The sequence below is a fragment of the Anolis carolinensis genome, chromosome 3 (assembly GCF_035594765.1).
Source record: "Anolis carolinensis isolate JA03-04 chromosome 3, rAnoCar3.1.pri, whole genome shotgun sequence".
NCBI classification, from domain to species: domain Eukaryota; kingdom Metazoa; phylum Chordata; class Lepidosauria; order Squamata; family Dactyloidae; genus Anolis; species Anolis carolinensis.
In genome coordinates, this window is record NC_085843.1 from 259,773,905 (window position 1) to 259,793,044 (window position 19,140).

Here is a 19,140-nt window from a genome sequence, read left to right on the forward strand (position 1 = left end):
AGCACTGCAATGTACTACAAAGGTCAAAATTCTATGTAAATGCCTATCTGCAAAATCCTCAAGAGATGAAATATGACTTTGATGACTCCATATTAAGGAGATATTCTTTATTGTTGCATTGTGTTATATAAAGGTTTTCCTCTGACATTAATCTAGTTGTGTCCGACTGGGGGTTAGTGCTCATCTCCATTTCTAAGCTGAAGAGCCGGCATTGTCCGTAGACAGGTCATGTGGCCAGCATGACTGCATGGAGCACCGTTACCTTCCTGCCAGAGCGGTATCTATTGATCTACTCACATTTGCATGTTTGCAAACTGCTAGGCTAGCAGAAGCTGGGCCTGACAATGGGAGCTCACCCCGCTCCCCGGATTCAAACTGCCGACCAGCAAGTTCAGCAGCTTAACGGTTTAACCCGCTGCACCATCAGGGTGTGTGTGTGTGTGTGTGTGAAGTGTAAGAGATTCTTAAGAGACATGTTATTGTTGGTCTGCTTGTTAAACAATACTGTGTAAGTGATCAAAAAGGTAAAACCCAAGGAACTCTAGCGAGATACAGATTGATAAATATAAGGCAAAGAACTTCAATCCCTCAATGGAGAGATGGGATGGCAGACCACTCCCTGTTTCAATACCTTGCAGAAATTAATGTAATATAACACTTCTCATTACTTTCACACCCACTACATTAAGAATGAATGAGCATGAGCTTCAGATCAACTCTTGGATAGACATTTCTATCTAGAGATGAAATATCTGAAGAAACTTTATGCCTAATTTTTTTCCCCATATTTATCAATAAAGAAAATAAATTTACTGGCAAAAGGATCCATGATGCAATGTAACAACATAGCTGAAGCAACTATAAGCTGTTCCAAGAGTCCAGGATTTCAATACCAATCTGAAAAGAAAATAGTCAGCACATTCACCTTGACAAGATGAGCTATTCTTGCTGGAGACTGAAAGACAATCCATTCATCCACAGCAATTGTATCTTGATCTTTGTCCTTTTGAATAGAAATATCTCCCCCAAAGAACAAAAGACAATATGGCGAGACCTCTGTGCAATCATACAAGTATATCTGTAAGAAAAAAAAAAACATGCAGCACAGAGAACCTTAAGAATAGTAGGACACTTTTCCTTGAACTCTTGGAGGTAGACCTTGAATTGTTTGATTTTACATGAGATACTATGTTTGCAAGTGGTGGGACTAGTCCCCCCCTTCCTCCTCTCCTCCAGTGCATCCACAAATTGTGATCTAGAAATATTTGCTTCGGGGTTTTTGTGTCATCTGAACCAACAAACCACTTAATTTTATTTAGGTTTGTTTGACCAAGGCAAGGTCAAATCAGTTAGAAGTAATTTTGTCTCAAGATTTAGTGTATAATAGATGTAGAAATTTCTTATCAGACCCTTCTTGAAAAGAGGATGGCTGTCCAGTTGAAACATGTACAAGCCAAAAACTGGCCACCTTCTAATATATAAATTGGCTTCTGCTTTACACACAACACCATGACACTTGAAACAGTGTCTGAAGAAAGTGATTTCTAGAACACTAAAATGAGAAGAGATATATATTGGTACATTTGTCAAAGGCCCACACCTATCCCATGAGCTATGTCTCCTATTTGACACTTCCATTTTACAGATGAAAGAAATAAAAGCAGGAGAAACTAAAGCATTTCATTCTGAAGGAGAGAAAAGGGGGATAGTAATGTATTGTACATCTACACTAGAGTTAATGCAGCTTGAATCCATTTTAACTACCATGATGCAATGCTAGGAAATCCTGGGAGTTGTAGTTTTAAAAGTTCTTTATCCCTCTCTGCCAGAATACTAGGGTCTCACCAAAATTACCACTCCCAGGATTCCACAGCATCGACCCATAGCAATTAATGTGGGGTCAAACCGCAATAATTATATAGCACAGATGCACCTTAAGTACAGTAATGAAGCATTAAGCAAACTCTACATATTATTTACTAGTATTTGTTCTTATGCTCCACAGAAAACCTGTACCCAGTGATGATGACAGGTAGCAAGGCTGCCCACAGATGAAACGAAAGATGTTAAACAAAATAGAGTTCTGTAGACAGATTGTAATGGGAGGGGCTACTTAAAATAAAGCAACACAAACTTGTATTCATAAAGGAAATAAAGAAAAGTTGGCTTACACTACTAGTCCGCATTTTCAAATGGTAAACAAGCCAGTTGTAATGGAACTCTGTCTCCTCGACGTTCACAGATTTGGGATGGATGTTAACTGATCCATCTGTTTTAGTGGAAACTTTAACCCTGAAAAAAACATATAGGAGTCAGAATTCAGGTGCAAGTAAATGCATGCAGAGCAGTTAAATATGCAAGTGTGTCTTGTACTCAGTTGGGTTCAATGGATGGCAATTATCCTACATTTCCTCCAATGCTACTCTGTTATTGGGGGGACCCTCCTGGAATGGCACAAAATTGGCACAAATGGAAGAGACCCACTTTTTTTAGAAGGGCAAAATCTGGTTTCAATCTAGCAATCCCTCTGTTATAAACCATCCTGTTTGTTAGACATTGCATTGAGATATCTGAGAAATTACTAAACACAAATGAAAGGCCTATTTTAAACATGCAGCTTATTTCAATGTTCCCAAATAGAAAGCAATACTGACAAAATGTTTTTAAAGGTATGTTAGAAAATACTTTTGACTCCCTTGTACACACATATTCTGTTTTTCTTTGTGCTTTAAATAACGAAGATAACATGCATACATGAGGATAATCCCAGCAATGCAAAGGAAAGAATGTTGTTGTACTGGGCTCTCTATATAAATATATTCTCCATGATTCGTATTATTTTTTCAGAAATATAATGCACTTTCAAGCCGTGAAAAATATACAGCATCATGAAAACCCATTTCCTACCATTATTCTTATTAAGCACCAGCAGCATAAAATATAATTAGTGTGTTTTTGATACCTATCCATCAAATATATAGGTATCGTTGAAGTGGGGAAACTGAAACACATAATATTTTGCTTGCAGTACCACCAGCTGGCAAAACAATACTACTGCAACTTGCTGAATTCAAACAGAGCAATGATTTTGTATGTCTATTTTTGATAATGGAAGGAATTACTAGAGAATTTCAGAAATATTACATTAGTTGGTTTTTTTTATGATAAAGGCAGTTATTAACACAAATTTGTATATTCATATGACATTTTTTCAATCAGATCCTCTTTTTTGTTTTTAAAAAATGTTTGAATAATAGATAGGGGGACGCTTCAACATTTATTTATTTATTTATTTCAATTATTTATACCCCGCCCTTCTCACCCGAGGGGACTCAGGGCGGCTTACAAGTGGCAATTGATGCCGTTACACGGATATACAATAAACTAAAGTGATTAAAACAGTTAAAACAATCATAAAATAGTCATAAAATAGTCATAAAATACAATATACAAAGTTTAAAACAATGCAAAGTGCTTATGCCATTCATCCACCAGACGTTATACAAGAGCCGTAATTCAGACCGAGTCGAAGCCAACACATGCTTATTCTTCAAATGCCTGCGTACATAGCCAGGTCTTCAGTTTTTTTCTGAACCCCAAAAGGGATGGGGCCTGCCGAATGTCACTGGGGAGGGAGTTCCACAGCCGGGGAGCCACCACCGAGAAGGTCCTGTCTCTCGTCCCCACCCGCCGTGCCTGTGAGGTGGGTGGGACCGAGAGCAGGGCCTCTCCAGAAGATCTTAAGGTTCTTGTGGGCTCATAGGGGAAGATACGTTCGGACAGGTAAATTGGACCAGAACCGTTTAGGGCTTTGTAGGCCAAGACCAGCACTTTGAATTGGGCTCGGTAGCATATCGGCAACCAGTGGAGCTGGCTTAACAAGGGAGTTAACCCAAATAGGAAGCAAATATCTGCCTTACGTACTTGAGATGAGGTAAGAACATTAACAACAGATTACCCCCCTTTTTTATCTCTTCATGCTCTTCAACCCATCAATACAGTATTGATGGGGTTTTCTCCCAATTCAGGGAGACAGTCTTTTAACATTTTTTTTCAAGCAATTTCAACTCTGCCACTGCGTGAATGCAATTTACACAAAGTACTTTTTACTTGAGATCTTTTTTAAATTTGAAATGATACTGAAAATACCCTGAAGCGGTGTGATAGCCACTCTTATTCTTTGTATTAAATCTGATTTAACATAACAAATAAATAATATAGTTTTTTGGATTTTAAGATCCAAAATTAAAACAATCCTCTATTTAAACAGGAATTTTTCATGCTCCCTAAGTGTTAAGATTAGAGAGAGAGAATATGCAGTAAGATAACAGATTCTTGAAAGAGGTCACTTTGGAGATGCAGCAATTACAATTTAGATTGCTTCCCAATTTTATTCTATATTACATGGGATAAGCTACTCTGCCACACAATTAATATAATTAATACAAAATGTGAGACACTTTTAATTTAATACATTTTACAAGACTACCCTTTTAAAAGAAAATAACGAGTATCTATCACTTCTGGGAACTTTGGTATTTTTAAAAACAGAAGTTAAGTGTTATCAAATCTGATCTAAAAGAGCTTCCAACATAATTCATTCCAGAGCAGGCAGTAAGCCATTGGAATATAATGTAGAAAGACACTTGAGTGTTTGAACTGTCATTCATTTAAGGAGAATAAAGCATTATTATTTCAATGCCTTACAAATGATTCACTGCTTTGCTGAAAAAAATTGAACTTCATGTTCTTTTCTAAATTTTCTTAAATGGTCTCTGCACCCACTACATTTCAGCACGTAGGTTGACTCAAAAGAATGTTTCTGACAATGGTTAGTACAGAATACGATGAACACTACTTGCTGCATTTTTATATTTTCTGACTCATATGTTACGCTGCAAATCTGAACGTCCATATACCATTTAGCAAAGAATCAGAGAATGAACTATCAAGTCTTACATTTTTCTCTTTTTGCTGAAATTTGCTCGAATTTTTGCAACCTTTGGATACAAGCCAGCACAGATGACAGCTTTGAGTAACTTCTCATTGTCTGGAAAAGAAGACGATAGGAGTACAGTAGAATTAACAGCAAAAAAAAACTGAGAGCAGAACTATGTCATTGCCCCTTTCTCAGAATTACCTGAGTTAATGTTGGATTTAGGATCTTTGGGATTTCTACTATTCACAAAGCCAGCTGCAAGGAGGTGCTCAGCAAACTGCCCTTTCATGTTAGCCAGCATCTGGAACAGCAAAACAAAATTTGCCAATAAGATGTTACATGCCTGACCAAAAGAAGTTGGCACATGTTTCTCTGACCAGAGAAAAAATATTACCTGCAAAGTATTTGAAGAAAGAAAATACTCCCAGCAGAAGTCCTTTTCATACCGGAAGCCACGTCGCCTAGTTTCTTCCCAACCCTGAAAACAGAAATGTTTAGTATCAATCCAATAATTATTTTTTAATTAAAAAACCCTTAGTATTGAATAAGCATGTGATAATTTCTAAATGGAATTATATAATAGATGCTACAAATAATTTGGAAGTATTTTAGAAGCTATACTAAGTGAAGGGGAAAAAGATGCCAACAGAGTGAATTATATTAAATGGTGAAATAGATTGAACTCCCTATATTAAGTTAAATATTTCTATAACCCAGATTAAAATAAATTCAGATGCATAATCAATTCAGCTGACCAACAGGAGTAGAAAGTCCTTTATTACATTTTCCCCTTCTATTATGTGGAAAAGGCTAACTCCACAGAGATGTAATTTTTGGGAGTATTTTGAAAAGGAAAGGAGAGAAAGTTTTTCCCCTTGAAAAGTAACTTTTCAGGGAAAAATGATATTTACATTGTTGACAGATTGAAAACTACTTCATTGTTTGAGGAACAAAGTGCATCATATCTATGATTATTCCACTTCACCAGTGGTTCTTAACCTGGGGTCCCCAGATGTTTTTGGCCTTCAACTTCCAGAAATCCTAACTGCTGATAAACTGGCTGGAATTGTTGTTGTCCAAAAACATCTGGGGACCCCAGGCTGAGAATCACTGCATTACACAGTTCTGCCTGGCATATTAAAAGTATCAGACTTTTAGTCCCATCAGCAATTAGAAACAAAATTCATTTTTAAAATATATTTTTTTTTACAAAATATGAAGTTGTACAGTCTTAAGAGCCCCTTAACATTTGACAATTCGTTAAAAATAGAATTGCACTCTCAACAAACAAACAAACAAACAAACCACCCAGGAGAAACCATCAATAAGAAAAAGAGAGAAAATTATTCTGTCTATACAGTACTAGTCGTCAAAAATGCCAGCATTCTAGTCTAGTCTTCCATAATGTCAGAGTACTGTTATTTCTGTGAAGGCAACATTGTAAATCAATCAGATAATCAATTAGAGTATATCTACCTGAAAAGCATTTACAACTGTGAGGTGGTCACTTTTAGAATTCTTTGATAGTTCCTTTCTTCTCGCATCTGCTACTTTTTCTTTACCCTGAAACAATAAAGATTTCAGCTAATTTACACATTTTGTCTTACAATGTAATAAAGATTAATATAACAAAATAATATCTAATACATACAATTTTTGCTGAAATTACAAATCTGGCATTCTATTAGCTACTAAGAGTTAAGATATTTTATACTTCATTTTTAAGTCTTTGGTTATATACTTTACCAAGGGGATAACAAAAGGATCCTTGAAGCTGAGGCTGGCTGCAATAGTGAGAACCGGATCTAAGCAACAGAATAAAGCTCCGAAGAGAATCATCTTTCCTATGTGAGGCTCCACTGGTAACCGGGCCAAATGGACTCCAAGAGGAGTCAATTCTTCTTGCCGATCTAATGCGTTCTGTAGAAAGAGGACAGAAATAGAAAGAAAGATAGCAAGGAAAAAAATGGTGCGGTGCCAAGGACTGGAAGTTTATCATGAAATATCTTGTAGACAACTTAGGCCTGAGCAACGTGCAGCCCTCCAGGTATTTTGGAACAGCTGGCTATAGCTTCTGGGAGTTGGTGGTCCAAACACTTGGAGGACCACAGGTTGTGCAGGCCTGAACTAGATTTTTAGTCTTTAACGTTCTGTGTCAATTCCCATGTTATGTATTAATTCCCCCAAGCACAATTCAAAGTGCTGGCTTTAGCCTATAAAGCCCTAAACGGGTCTGGCCCAGCTTACCTGTCTAAACGTATCTTCTTCTATAGACCACCTCGGAGATTAAAATCATCTGGGGAGGCCCTGCTCTCGGTCCCACTGTCTTTGCAAGTGCGGCTGGCGGGAGCGAGAGACAGGGCCTTCTCAGTGGTGGCCCCTCAGCTGTGTAACTCCCTCCCTAGTGACATTAGATTAGCCCCCTCCCCCCTAGCCTTCAGAAGGAAAGTAAAACCTGGCTCTGGGATCAAGCTTTTGGAGAATAGCTTAGTGCAATAATGGATTTGGCACATGTGCAATGACTACAGAATGGCCTCAGACTACGATTTCTAGATGGCGTGATTTTAATATTGAATTCAATGTTTTAAATGTTAATATGTATTAATTTTTAATTCAATCAATTTTAAGCTTAATTTGTATGTGTTAGGGCATTGAATAATTGCCACATGTAAGCCGCCTTGATTCCCCTTCGGGGTTGAGAAAGGCAGGGTGTAAATAGAGTAAATTAATGTTGCCTTACAGCTGAACATGCCCTTCCTTATGTTATTGTATGTGTCTTGTCACCATGTGTTACATTCCAAACTAGTTCTTCTTGATTTTTATATACATTCCACCTTTCCTTCCAAAGCCTTTGTGAATGCTAACATATCCAATGCCTTCTAAATGTGAGAAGTTTTCACACATTAGGAAGTGTAACTGAATGCTTGCTGATCAAGTAAGGAACAGCTTTTGCAAATAATAAAATTATTTCTCAGCAGTAAAAAATTTAAAAATCATTCTACATGCTTAATTATAAATATTTAAGTTTCATTTTAAAAAAAATGAATACATTATTTTTCAAGTTCATTGTCTTCATATTGCAGAGGCATGTGGTAGAAGCTTATTAATAACATGCTAATAACATAATAACCCCTAACGTCATCTCAGGAAATCTTGGAACACTCATCCAGGCACTTTATGGGATAACCTAGTTATTATGCATTTTGCTTTGACCCCCCTTTATTCCTTTTATCCCTTTGGTGGTGAAGCTGATATTATTTTAAAACTTTTTATCTTGTTTTATGTATTTGTAAAACTGTGCTTGAATTTTTTTGTGATTTTATACTGCTTGTTGCTTGTTATTTTATTGTTTGCTTTATATTTTAACTTGTTTACACTTTGTCTTTTCTGGGCTTGGCCCCATGTTAGCTGCCCAAAGTCCCTTTGGGGAGATGGTGGCGGGATACAAAAATAAAGTATTATTATTATTATTATTATTATTATTATTATTATTATTATTATTACTACTACTACTACTACTACTACTTACTGGACACTGACCAGAGACTGGTCAGTGGTGCACTGACTATAATGCTGGAATGGTGCTTGAGACATACAGGCCCCAATACCCACTGGGCCAGTCACTATCTACAGAGCTTCACCTGTGACATGCTGTTAGGATGAAGTAGGTTGGGTGAAAACCACATAAGATGTGCTTGTTGGAGAAAGCTTAAAATGTACTCAATAAAAGTGCTCATTTAAGATGGTATCTATCTACCTCTAGAAAATCAAGATATTAGGGAGAAGGAATCATCTTTGTTTTTTAAGTACTTTGGCTGAAAATTCTTAAGTCTGGACAGGTTTGTTTGTAATGTAGGTAAATATTTACCAGTTGCATGAGATGTTTTATAGCCAGCAACACCGTGTCACTTGATGGTGGGTCCATTACCTTGCTCAGAAAGTGAGCAATACCTCCCAGCTTTAAAATCTAAAAGAAAACAAAATTCACATGTTTACAATTCAAACACATTTCAAGAAGTGACAGTCACCATGAAATTGGAGAGTGGTACTTACTGGGAAACTTCTTACTGCCCAGTATCAAACAAGGCATGCAAAAGGACAGGTTTGGTTCTCCTTTCACCCAGAAAAGAAAGTACAACCTAACTATAAGATCCTTTTCTAGATAAATAGGTTTAAAGGCTCATGAGGCAGATTAACAGGTTATTTCCCCAAGAAGGAAATGGAAAAGTTGATACAAGTAATCACCAGTAAACAGATAAGTACTGCTGAAATTGATGTGTAATGACTGAATGTGGGTCGTGGTACTGAGATATAATAAAAAGAAAGATAGAAATAAGGAAAGAAGTCTGAAAATACAATAGAGGAGTTTTTAGGGGAGAAATATTAAACTCAGAGAGGTTGAGTTATGCTCTAAGCAAAAATATAAATAACTGGAAGAGGACTTCATCTCGCACTCAGATGCAGAACTTATAGTTATGTGACTCCCTCTTCCTAGGTGTCAAGATGACCAAAACCTTTCAAAGGTTCTCTTAATCAAACATGGAAATATTCCCTTTTCTATAGACTGATGGCAAGACAAACATGAAATGCTAACTATAGAGTTTCAATAGTGTACCTACAAAACAGACCCTTATTTGAGCTGAGAGAACATTTCAAGATATGTCTGAGTTACAAGAATAATAAATACTACTAAGATTTTGGGATAAATATAAGAAAGTGTTTTACAGAGAAATACCTGAATGACTACAAGAGGCTGAGAACTGCTGAGAGCTGAATTTGCTGACCGAAAGGTCGGCAGTTCAAATCCGGGAAGCAAGGTGAACTTACGCTGTTCAGCCCAGCTTCTGCTAACCTAGCAGTTCAAAAACATGCAAATGTGAGTAGATCAATAGGTACCGCTCCGGCTGGAAGCTAACAGTGCTCCATGCAGCCATGCCAGCCACATGACCTTGGAGGTGTCTACGGACAATGCCAGCTCTTCGGCTTAGAAATGGAGATGGAGCACCAACTCTCAGAGTCGGGCACGACTAGACTTAATGTCAAGGGAAAACCTTTACCTTTACTGTTACCTAAAAGGAACAGTAAAGAATCTGAAAACATTACAAGAGCTACAAAAAGAAGACTCAACAATGAACTGGTTCTACTACAGTCAAATGCAACAGAGATGGTGATCAGACCAAAAAAAAAAAAGGGGGGGGGATGTACAAGAGCCAAGGAATCAATGGAATTTATTATTGCAGACAAAAAACAAATAAATCGGGAAAATATATCAATTCCTTCTGAAAGAGTACAACTGACGAACAGGTCATACCTCAACAACCCTCACCCTCTTTGTTTTCTCCAAAGATGCAACTAACCAAGAAATGTAAATGTTTAATAAAAATTATTTGAAAAAAATAACAAATACGTTAAAATATCAAAACAGTCAAAGCCTATATTTAAAGATGTTTGGCTGCATAGTTTGCATTTATTCTGCAACAGTTCAGTAAAATAGAAAGCATATAATGTATTCTCTAGGATTCTCTAGGCCCTTAAATGTAACTCTATGGTCAACTTCCTAGAAATTCTTTAAAAAGAACTATTAATCAAATCTGTGAACAAACCAACTCACCAAAGCTCAACCCACAAATATGAAGGGAAGAATGTATACTCTACTGAACCAAAATTTGTGTGTCCAAAAGAGTATTGGAATATTCATCTATCTAAGTGCTGTATGTTGCAACATTGAAAACAGAGGGGGAGTGGCTCATATAATGGCATGCAGATTAGTGTTCATGCCACATGCATAGTGCAAAGACAACAATAGCTCCTTGAATCCCAAGCTTAAAGTCACTGATGTAGAATATCATGGAGAATATTGTACTTAAAATGCAAATATAAATGTAAACTCATTATTACTTCTAACTGAAATTAACCTACCAAATTAATAGGAACTTGTTTCATCCCCATCCATCCAATGATACTACTCTAGCTGAGACTAACAAATGGATTTAAATTGTATTATTCAACTTTAGATAATTGTTTAAACTTTTCCATTTTATTGGAAAAGGTGCCTAATTGTTTGATAAACTCCCAAGATAAAGCACTTAACTATACACCTTTAACAACCATTCTCATACAGCGTGTAAATGTTCTTAAGGCTTTTACGTCCCCCTTCCTCAAAGCACTTACTATATGAAAACAATAAAACAGAGCTGCAAAAGCACAAAAAATGGCTACAAACCTGTAAATGTGATAATATTTCACAGCAGGGAAGTCTCATGAAAAACTTAACAACCAAAAGCTCTCTAGTACAAGAACATCTGATTCCCCAAAAAGCTGAAGTACAGTTGATACAGATAAAAGAAACCCTATATATGTATGCAATCAGGATCCAAATCACACTGGTACAATCTGGCACTTTAAACTCTACACAATATATTCTATGCAGTTTGTACAGCACTATTATGTAAGCCACCCGAGTCCCTTTTGGGAGATGGTGGTGGGATATAAACAAAGTTATTCTTATTACTTATATTATTTTCTAAGAGAGATTTGCTACTCGTACAATTTACAGTTGATAATATAAACTTACTTTTATTTGCAAACAAAGTTCTTCCAAAGGTGTCCTTAAGATTTCTGGCAACTGGTAATCTTCTAGCAGACTTGCACGAAGACCATTATATAAGTGATAGCACTGACCTGGCTGGACTCTGTAAGAAAATAAATACTTTTAATTACATATTTTCTACTCTAACAGATGTACAGTATCAAAGGGGAAATGAAGTTCCGTCTTTCTATGGAGATGTTGCATAAATGTTTAAGCAAAGTTAAGGAAACCTGCAGTTGGAGAATAGAAGCTTTTATCATGGTCTAATGGCAGAATTTTTAAAGAAATACAATAATTTGTGGAAGAAACCAATACAACAAGGTGGACAGTTCTACCAAACTAGCAACAATGTTTAACATTTTATAGCAAAGGATGAAAAGGAATATTAGCTACTATCAGACCTGGAGTAAAAATTTCTACATGCCATAGTAACATCTTTCTATGCATTACACAACTACAGTAGAGTTTCACTTATCCAACATAAACGGGCCGGCAGAATGTTGAATTAGCGAATATGTTGGATAATAAGGAGGTGTAAAGAAGTGTGTGATTTTATTTTGTTTATAGATGACATGTTTATTTGATTTTGTTTAAACAGTCAGGTTTGGTTAAGTTTTAAAATGGTGAGTATTGGAGCTGATAATACCAGAAGGTAACCAGCTCAGCATTATGAGCCAGGTTGCCATGACAACGGGGGCGGAGCCAACCGCCGTTTGGAAAGGAAAAGAGGGAATGTTTTAAAACCCAGTTTTAGTCTGTGATTTCGAGTCACAGGGAACAGACTGGTTCCAAGTTAAGGAAACCAGGGAGGCAGACCTCTCATAGGCCAGACTAAGCAAGTTGGGTGACTTGTTTAAGGTCATTTGTAGAGGCTGTGGAGAAGGGAAATTAATCCCAGTGGATCCAAGAGGATCAGTTTTTAGTTAGTCTTGAGAGAAGGAAGTATTTTGAAAGTTGGAACACCTCACATCTGTTTGTAACCGTTATTCTAAGTGCCTTTAAGAAGTTATTGAAACCACTAAGCTCTGTACATGAAATAAACTTGTTTTGATTTTTAAATCCATCTAAGTCTCTGTCATAATCATATACTAAGCTAAGCAACATCACCATCTGAAGTAAAGTAAATAAAAGAAAGCATAAAAAGAATAAGTGCCATCTGCCTAACATCTCCTCCATTTGGTGGCAGCGAAGATAATTAAATATATAATAATATAATTAACATCATCGTCAAGACATCTTTAAAGTTGGTGGTAACTGTGTGGTGGGATCAAGTGGATTCCTCCCTGTCACATCTGTACAAATTGGTGGCAGCGAAGATAATTAAATACATAATAATTAAAGTCATCATCAAGACATCATTACAATTGGTGGTAACTGTGTGGTGGGAAATAAAAGATTCCATCCCTGTCACACACCTTTACAGGAGGCATTAACGAAACGCCTATTAAATATCAAATTAGTTTATGATTTTACAAATTAAGCACCAAAACATCATGTTATACAACAAATTTGACAGAAAAAGTAGTTCAATACGCAGTAATGCTATGTAGTAATTACTGTATTTACGAATTTAGCACCAAAATATCACGATATATTGAAAACATTGACTACAAAAATGCATTGGATAATCCAGAACGTTGGATAAGCGAGTGTTGGATAAGTGAGACTCTACTGTATATACAAGAGAACACTACTTGACGGATACACAAGAGTACCTTTTTAAAGGGGGATTTCACTTCATCTGCACTACAGTATGTGTTCCATTGATCTTACATAGGATGATTTAACCAACTCTGTACTCTGTTACAGCTACTTGCATCTATCTAGTTGTTAAGGCAACCACAGGTTGCCTTGGGTTCAGTGTGAGACATATTTTTGTCATGCTTGAATATCCTTGAACATAGGGTTGTTGTATGTCTTTCGGGCTGTGTGGCCATGTTCCAGAAGTATTCTCTCCTGACGTTTCGCCCACATCTATGGCAGGCATCCTCAGAGGTTGTGAGGTATGGATATCCTTGAACATGCTTGAATATTCAAAGCTCAAGTTGAGTTCATTTAACAACAATGAAGCAAGACAAAAAGGTCTAAACTATGTAGACAGATATTAAGGACCTCCATGGAAGATATCAGCATATCGGCCCGTTTAGCTTGGATAAGTGAGACTCTACTGTATTTCTCCATATATTCTGTGGCACTCTAAGGGTTAACAGGTGTACTTAATTTTAAAATGGACTTCTATAGCTTAGACTTAGAGCTAAAATTGTCAGGTGGATGAAAATACCAAAAAGTTTCTGATAAAGTTGGTATTAATTGAGATCATAAACTATTTGTTCTTAAATTACACTGATCCTGCTATACTACTACATTCCTAAAAATATATCAAAATGAATTCAGATACAATCTAGTGCTATCAAACAAGCAAATAGTCCCAACAGGAAAGCTTCAGAATCAAAACTCTTGCAGTGAAAAGAGGAAGATGAAGATCTAAATTTTAAAACAAGAATAGTTATGATAACCAAATGTTTATTAATTTTATAATTATAGTAATCACTCTTACCTTCCTGCTCTACCTTTCCTTTGCTTGGCATTTGCTATGCTAACCCACTCAGCAGCCATTGTGCTAATGTTGTTCTGTGTATCAAAATGAGTTTCCTTTATCTTCCCTCCATCTATAACATAAACCACGTCGTCTATTGTAATACTGTGGAATTGGGAAGTAAACAGAAATTGTTAGATTTCACTCTGTGAGAAAAGTCTGGGTCTAAAACGTTGAAAATACAACTACCATGCACAAATTGTCTTTCTGTAGACAGTCACACAACGAAGAACAGCAACTACCACTGGTTTAGGAAATCAAGCATTCAATTCAGTCAAAATCAAGAAATAGTAGCAAGAACATTCATCCTGAATTTACAATAACTGACAGGAGACACAGTGACAATGTGATAGCAGAAACATGTACGAGTAGTAATATGAAACAGGCTTATGAGAAACATTTTCTATTGTGAATTAAAAGAATTGATAAGCACAATGGATCCTCCCTATCTGCGATCTATGGAGCTGTGGGTTCAACCCACTAGGGCATAAAAAATACAGTATTAAAAATACTAACAAAAAGCAGTGTGGGGCTCTCCTCCACCCCATCCAGTGATCTTGTAAGAGGACAATGGCAGAAGCCGTTCTATGGAACTCCCTTGCTGAGAGCGAAGAAGTCACTGAGGCAAAATTTGATGGAAAGGGGAGGCAAGAAGCAACTACTGCCATGCACAAGCCACACCCTACCCTGACATCATTTTCCTTCTCTTCCTAGCAGCAGCTGCCTTCTCTGTGTGAACGGGGCAGAGAGTGAGAGATGAAGGCTGGGGAGTAGGTGTGGTGGGATGGAGAAATGTACACAAACACATCCAATCTCTCTGCCAGCCTTACAAGCAAACTCATTCACTTTGTAAGACTTGCAGAGATAGAGAGAGGAAATGAATGTGCTTGCTTGTCTGACAGCATTGTATGCACACATGTTCACTGATGTTTTAAAACTATGAATTTTAAGGTCTGTCTTTAAATTCTTGTCCAGCAGGGAAATTCAGGCACCTCCTATAAACCAGGCTATGGATACTATGGAAGGGAGAGTCTGAAACATACTGCTGAGGCAGCAGTTGTCATCTTGCGATGCCCTGCATTGTATGCCTTTTTCTCGTAGCAATACATATGCTTTTGGACCATATTTTTTAAAAAAGCATTTTTACTATCTCCAACTAATTTCCACCCACTCGCACATATGGAATCTGACTTTAGGCTCAATACTGCAGACTAATTTTAAATACTAAAAAAAAAATCCTCCCTTTGTATATCAATTCATGAAACGTAATTATTTAATGATTACTCAAAACATAGAAAAAAGCTTTGCTGCATGCATTTCCGTTTTTATTACTCTTAATATTGCTGAGAGGAATGAAATATTTCAATTGGCACTTTTGTTGTGAAGGCATTCGACTTATTTATTAATTTCGTGTCAAAAGCATTGCATAATAAATAAGTTTAAAAGTGATAAAATAAAGGAGATCACAAGCAGCTAAATAGTTTTAGACCAAAAATGGGCAACAGCGACTGCATTGTCCATGGCTTTGAACTAACATTCAACTAACAAATTAATTTGAAGCATTGAGGAAAACAAAATTTTACCTAGTCTCAGCAATGTTGGTAGCAATTACAATTTTACGGACTCCAGGAGGGGTTCTCTTAAACACCTATAGGGAAAATGTGCATAAGACCAAGTCAGAGAGAAAGAAGACATATGAAAAATTGATGTCATGCTAAAAGGTTACAGTACTTACTTGAGTCTGGTTAACAGTAGGCATCAATGAATGCAAAGGAATGATAATGAATCTGTCTGCAAATTAAGACAAAGACACCATGTAAAGTTTAGTTTGAAAGAAGAACAGACAAAATGAGTGCATATTGCAAAATTGTATGAATAGTACTTAACAGAAGAGTTAACTCAGAGAGTATCATCAGATAGAAACTTAATCTATACTAACTTCAGGCTTTGATAGAACAACAGATACAGTAGAGTCTCACTTATCCAAGCTAAAGGGGCTGACAGAAGCTTGGATAAGCGAGTATCTTGGATAATAAGGAGGGATTAAGGAAAAGCCTCTTAAATATCAAATTAGGTTATGATTTTACAAATTAAGCACCAAAACATCATGTTATACAACAAATTTGACAGAAAAAGTAGTTCAATATGCAGTAATGCTATGTTGTAATTACTGTATTTACGAATTTAGCACCAAAATATCATGATATATTGAAAACATTGACTACAAAAATGGCTTGGATTATCCAGAGGCTTGGATAAGCAAGGCTTGGATAAGTGAGACTCTACTGTAATTCATTTGATTTTGACAATAATGATATTTCCCCTCTATGTGTCAAAAAGATTTTGAACAAGTTATCCATAATTTAAACAGAATCCAAAAAAGTTTATTTCTAAAACTATTACATTTTCATTTTTATGCTTCCATTCAATTCATTTGTTTCTAAAGTATTAGTAGGATCTTGCATTAAGCCAATCTCTATTTGCAGAATTAATGATTCTTGAATGTTAACAGTGTTTTGTCACAACCAAATATACATCTTCCAAGCAGCTAAACAAATACAGAATATAGATCACCTAACACACTATCAACAAGATAAAAGCAGACACCATTGTTTTCTCCATATCAAATCATATTCATAAGGTATCATCATGAAAATACTGATGGGAAAATTTTACCTGATTTAAACATAATTTGAGACATAAGAAGGTCATGTAGAGTGCTAATGTTGTCCCATCCAGGAAGAAATACCAGTATTGCACCTTCCTACACAAACATGAACATAAAGAAAACATACATAAATATTGAAATCCACAAACACATTACATATTTTGAGTGCATTCAGACATAATAGTCAGCCACAGTTCTCAGCAACGATTTCATAAGAAAGCTAGGACCCCACTTGTACACTGTCTGTGCAACATTTTGGGATGCATTTACACTGCAGAATTAATGCAATTTGACACCAGTTTAACTGCCATGGTTCAATATTATGAAATCCTAGGTGTTTTACAAGGTCTTTCTCTGACAAAGAGTGCTTCACCAAAGAGTGCTTCACCAAACTCCACAACATTGAGTCATGGCAGTTGAGGTAGTCTCAACCTGCATTAAATCAACAGTGTAGATAGCTCTTTAATGAGAAACCATTGCTATGATTTCTCATTGTGCTTCCCTCCCTAATCTGAGATTCACCAACCTATTAGAGCTAGACTAGAATGGAAGTCTCCGCTGATCTAGAAAGAACAAAATGTTAAAAATGGTTTTCTGTATTTACATTTAAAAGTCAAAACTTGCTGTTAAAGAAAAAAAAAGTGTAGATGTGTAATCTTAAAGACAGCCATGCATCAAAAATACTTATGGAACTGGCCTGCAAATAGGAATTTATTTATAATTTTTCCTTATTTTTAATGCCACTCTTGAGCATTTTTTCTCTATAATAAAAGTCTAACGGTTCTCAGATTCTGCCAGTTTAGCAACATCAATGCACTATCAATGAATGTTAGATATGACACCAAAAATAAAACCAAGCCCGAAAAAATAAAGAAAATATTACCGTAACATTAATATTTACCAGAAACAACAAAATATTTTAATCTCAGTTGATCCATAGGTCAAGAAAAAATGTCAAGTATAATTTGTCTATCATTTTCTAGCCTTAAATTACAACAATTCCGTCAATGTTAAACATATTTAAGTCTCTTTGATTTCATAAATTGCTTAAAACTGGAATTCTAAACTCAATGTGCTTCCGAGTAGACATAAACAACATTGCAGTGGAAGTCTTCTCTTGAGATTTAAATGGAATTTTGATGGATTTCAGCCAACATAATTACAAAAAGCAATAATTTAAACCTAAAGGTTAATAGCGAGCCTGACACTCACCTCTTCCTCAAGGGCAATATATTTGATCAGTGCAGCAACCAAATTGAGGTCAATTTTATCATCATCCATCATTTCAAGTGCATCAATTGTACTTTCTGAATACCTGAGAAATTATGGACACATTAAAAGCATCAACTAATCCATGCACAACCCTCAAATTTGCATTTTCATAGGCCGCCCCATGGCTGTAGAATAACTTGCCGGTAGAGCTCCGACAGCTAGATCAGCTGTCAGAATTTAAGACACAAGTGAAGACCTGTCTCTTCTAGCAGGTCTACCCAGTCAGTTTTGATGACAATTTTAAACTTCAGTTGTATATCTAATTTTTGTTTTGTGTATGTTAATGTTTTGTATGGAAATATGTTTTAATATGTGTATTTTACAGTGTTATAAAATGATTATGTGTTTTGATTGCTTATTTTAGCAATGTTGTAACCCGCTGAAGCCATGAAGAGAGGCGACTAAAAATATATTATTATTATTATTATTATTATTATTATTATTATTATTATTATTATTATTATTAATGTGTACACAGCTTGGAAAAAATTATCTGTTAATGTACATTCGGACTAGACTGAGCATACTAAAATTTACTAAGGCATGATAACAGTAATGAATAGATTCTGTTGGCTTAAAGGAATAGGGCAATTTTTTTCACTGTGATATAGGAGTATTTTTCTTAATTCCATTATGTTGGAATATGTTACTGTTACTCAGTAAATCTGACCATAAAAAGTATAATTCTGTATTATAGTGAAACACTGCTGAAATGTCTGAAGCTTCTGAGTAGAATGGATGTCAATATTTATGCAGAATAACCCTATGCATATGAACTGTTAAAAATTTATCATTAAGCCTTCAGTTAACAATTTAATTCTATGTAATTTTTTTTAAAAAACCTACCGTCCTCTAATTTGCCTTAAATAATCTGGCCATCGCTCTTGATAAATTTCTTCTTTCTCTTCTTTTTCTGGCCTGCTTATACGTCCTTGCATAAACCTCTTCTTCCAATGTGGCCTGCGATCTGTGTTTTCTGGAATGTACCTTCAGAAGTAGACAAAAAAACTGTAACTATAGAACCATATATTTGATTTAATCAGAATACTTTATCATATAAGAAAAAAAACATCACA

At 35.9% G+C, this 19,140-nt stretch overlaps 1 protein-coding gene across 2 annotated transcripts in view; it reads right to left on the reverse strand.

Moving 5' to 3' along the window:
* dhx36 (DEAH-box helicase 36) overlaps positions 1 to 19,140 on the reverse strand; it is a 42,236-nt gene that overhangs the window by 5,162 nt on the left and 17,934 nt on the right. For both annotated transcript variants that reach the window (XM_062976683.1, XM_062976684.1), the window contains exons 10-24: positions 18,911 to 19,051; positions 18,005 to 18,107; positions 16,801 to 16,888; positions 15,860 to 15,915; positions 15,708 to 15,772; positions 14,086 to 14,229; positions 11,514 to 11,631; positions 8,808 to 8,906; positions 6,686 to 6,859; positions 6,416 to 6,502; positions 5,334 to 5,417; positions 5,141 to 5,240; positions 4,960 to 5,050; positions 2,172 to 2,292; positions 926 to 1,078 (exon numbers count right to left, since the gene is read on the reverse strand). In XM_062976683.1, the coding sequence (XP_062832753.1) occupies positions 926 to 1,078; positions 2,172 to 2,292; positions 4,960 to 5,050; positions 5,141 to 5,240; positions 5,334 to 5,417; positions 6,416 to 6,502; positions 6,686 to 6,859; positions 8,808 to 8,906; positions 11,514 to 11,631; positions 14,086 to 14,229; positions 15,708 to 15,772; positions 15,860 to 15,915; positions 16,801 to 16,888; positions 18,005 to 18,107; positions 18,911 to 19,051 (1,624 nt within the window). The remainder of the gene's footprint in view (positions 1 to 925; positions 1,079 to 2,171; positions 2,293 to 4,959; positions 5,051 to 5,140; positions 5,241 to 5,333; positions 5,418 to 6,415; positions 6,503 to 6,685; positions 6,860 to 8,807; positions 8,907 to 11,513; positions 11,632 to 14,085; positions 14,230 to 15,707; positions 15,773 to 15,859; positions 15,916 to 16,800; positions 16,889 to 18,004; positions 18,108 to 18,910; positions 19,052 to 19,140) is intronic.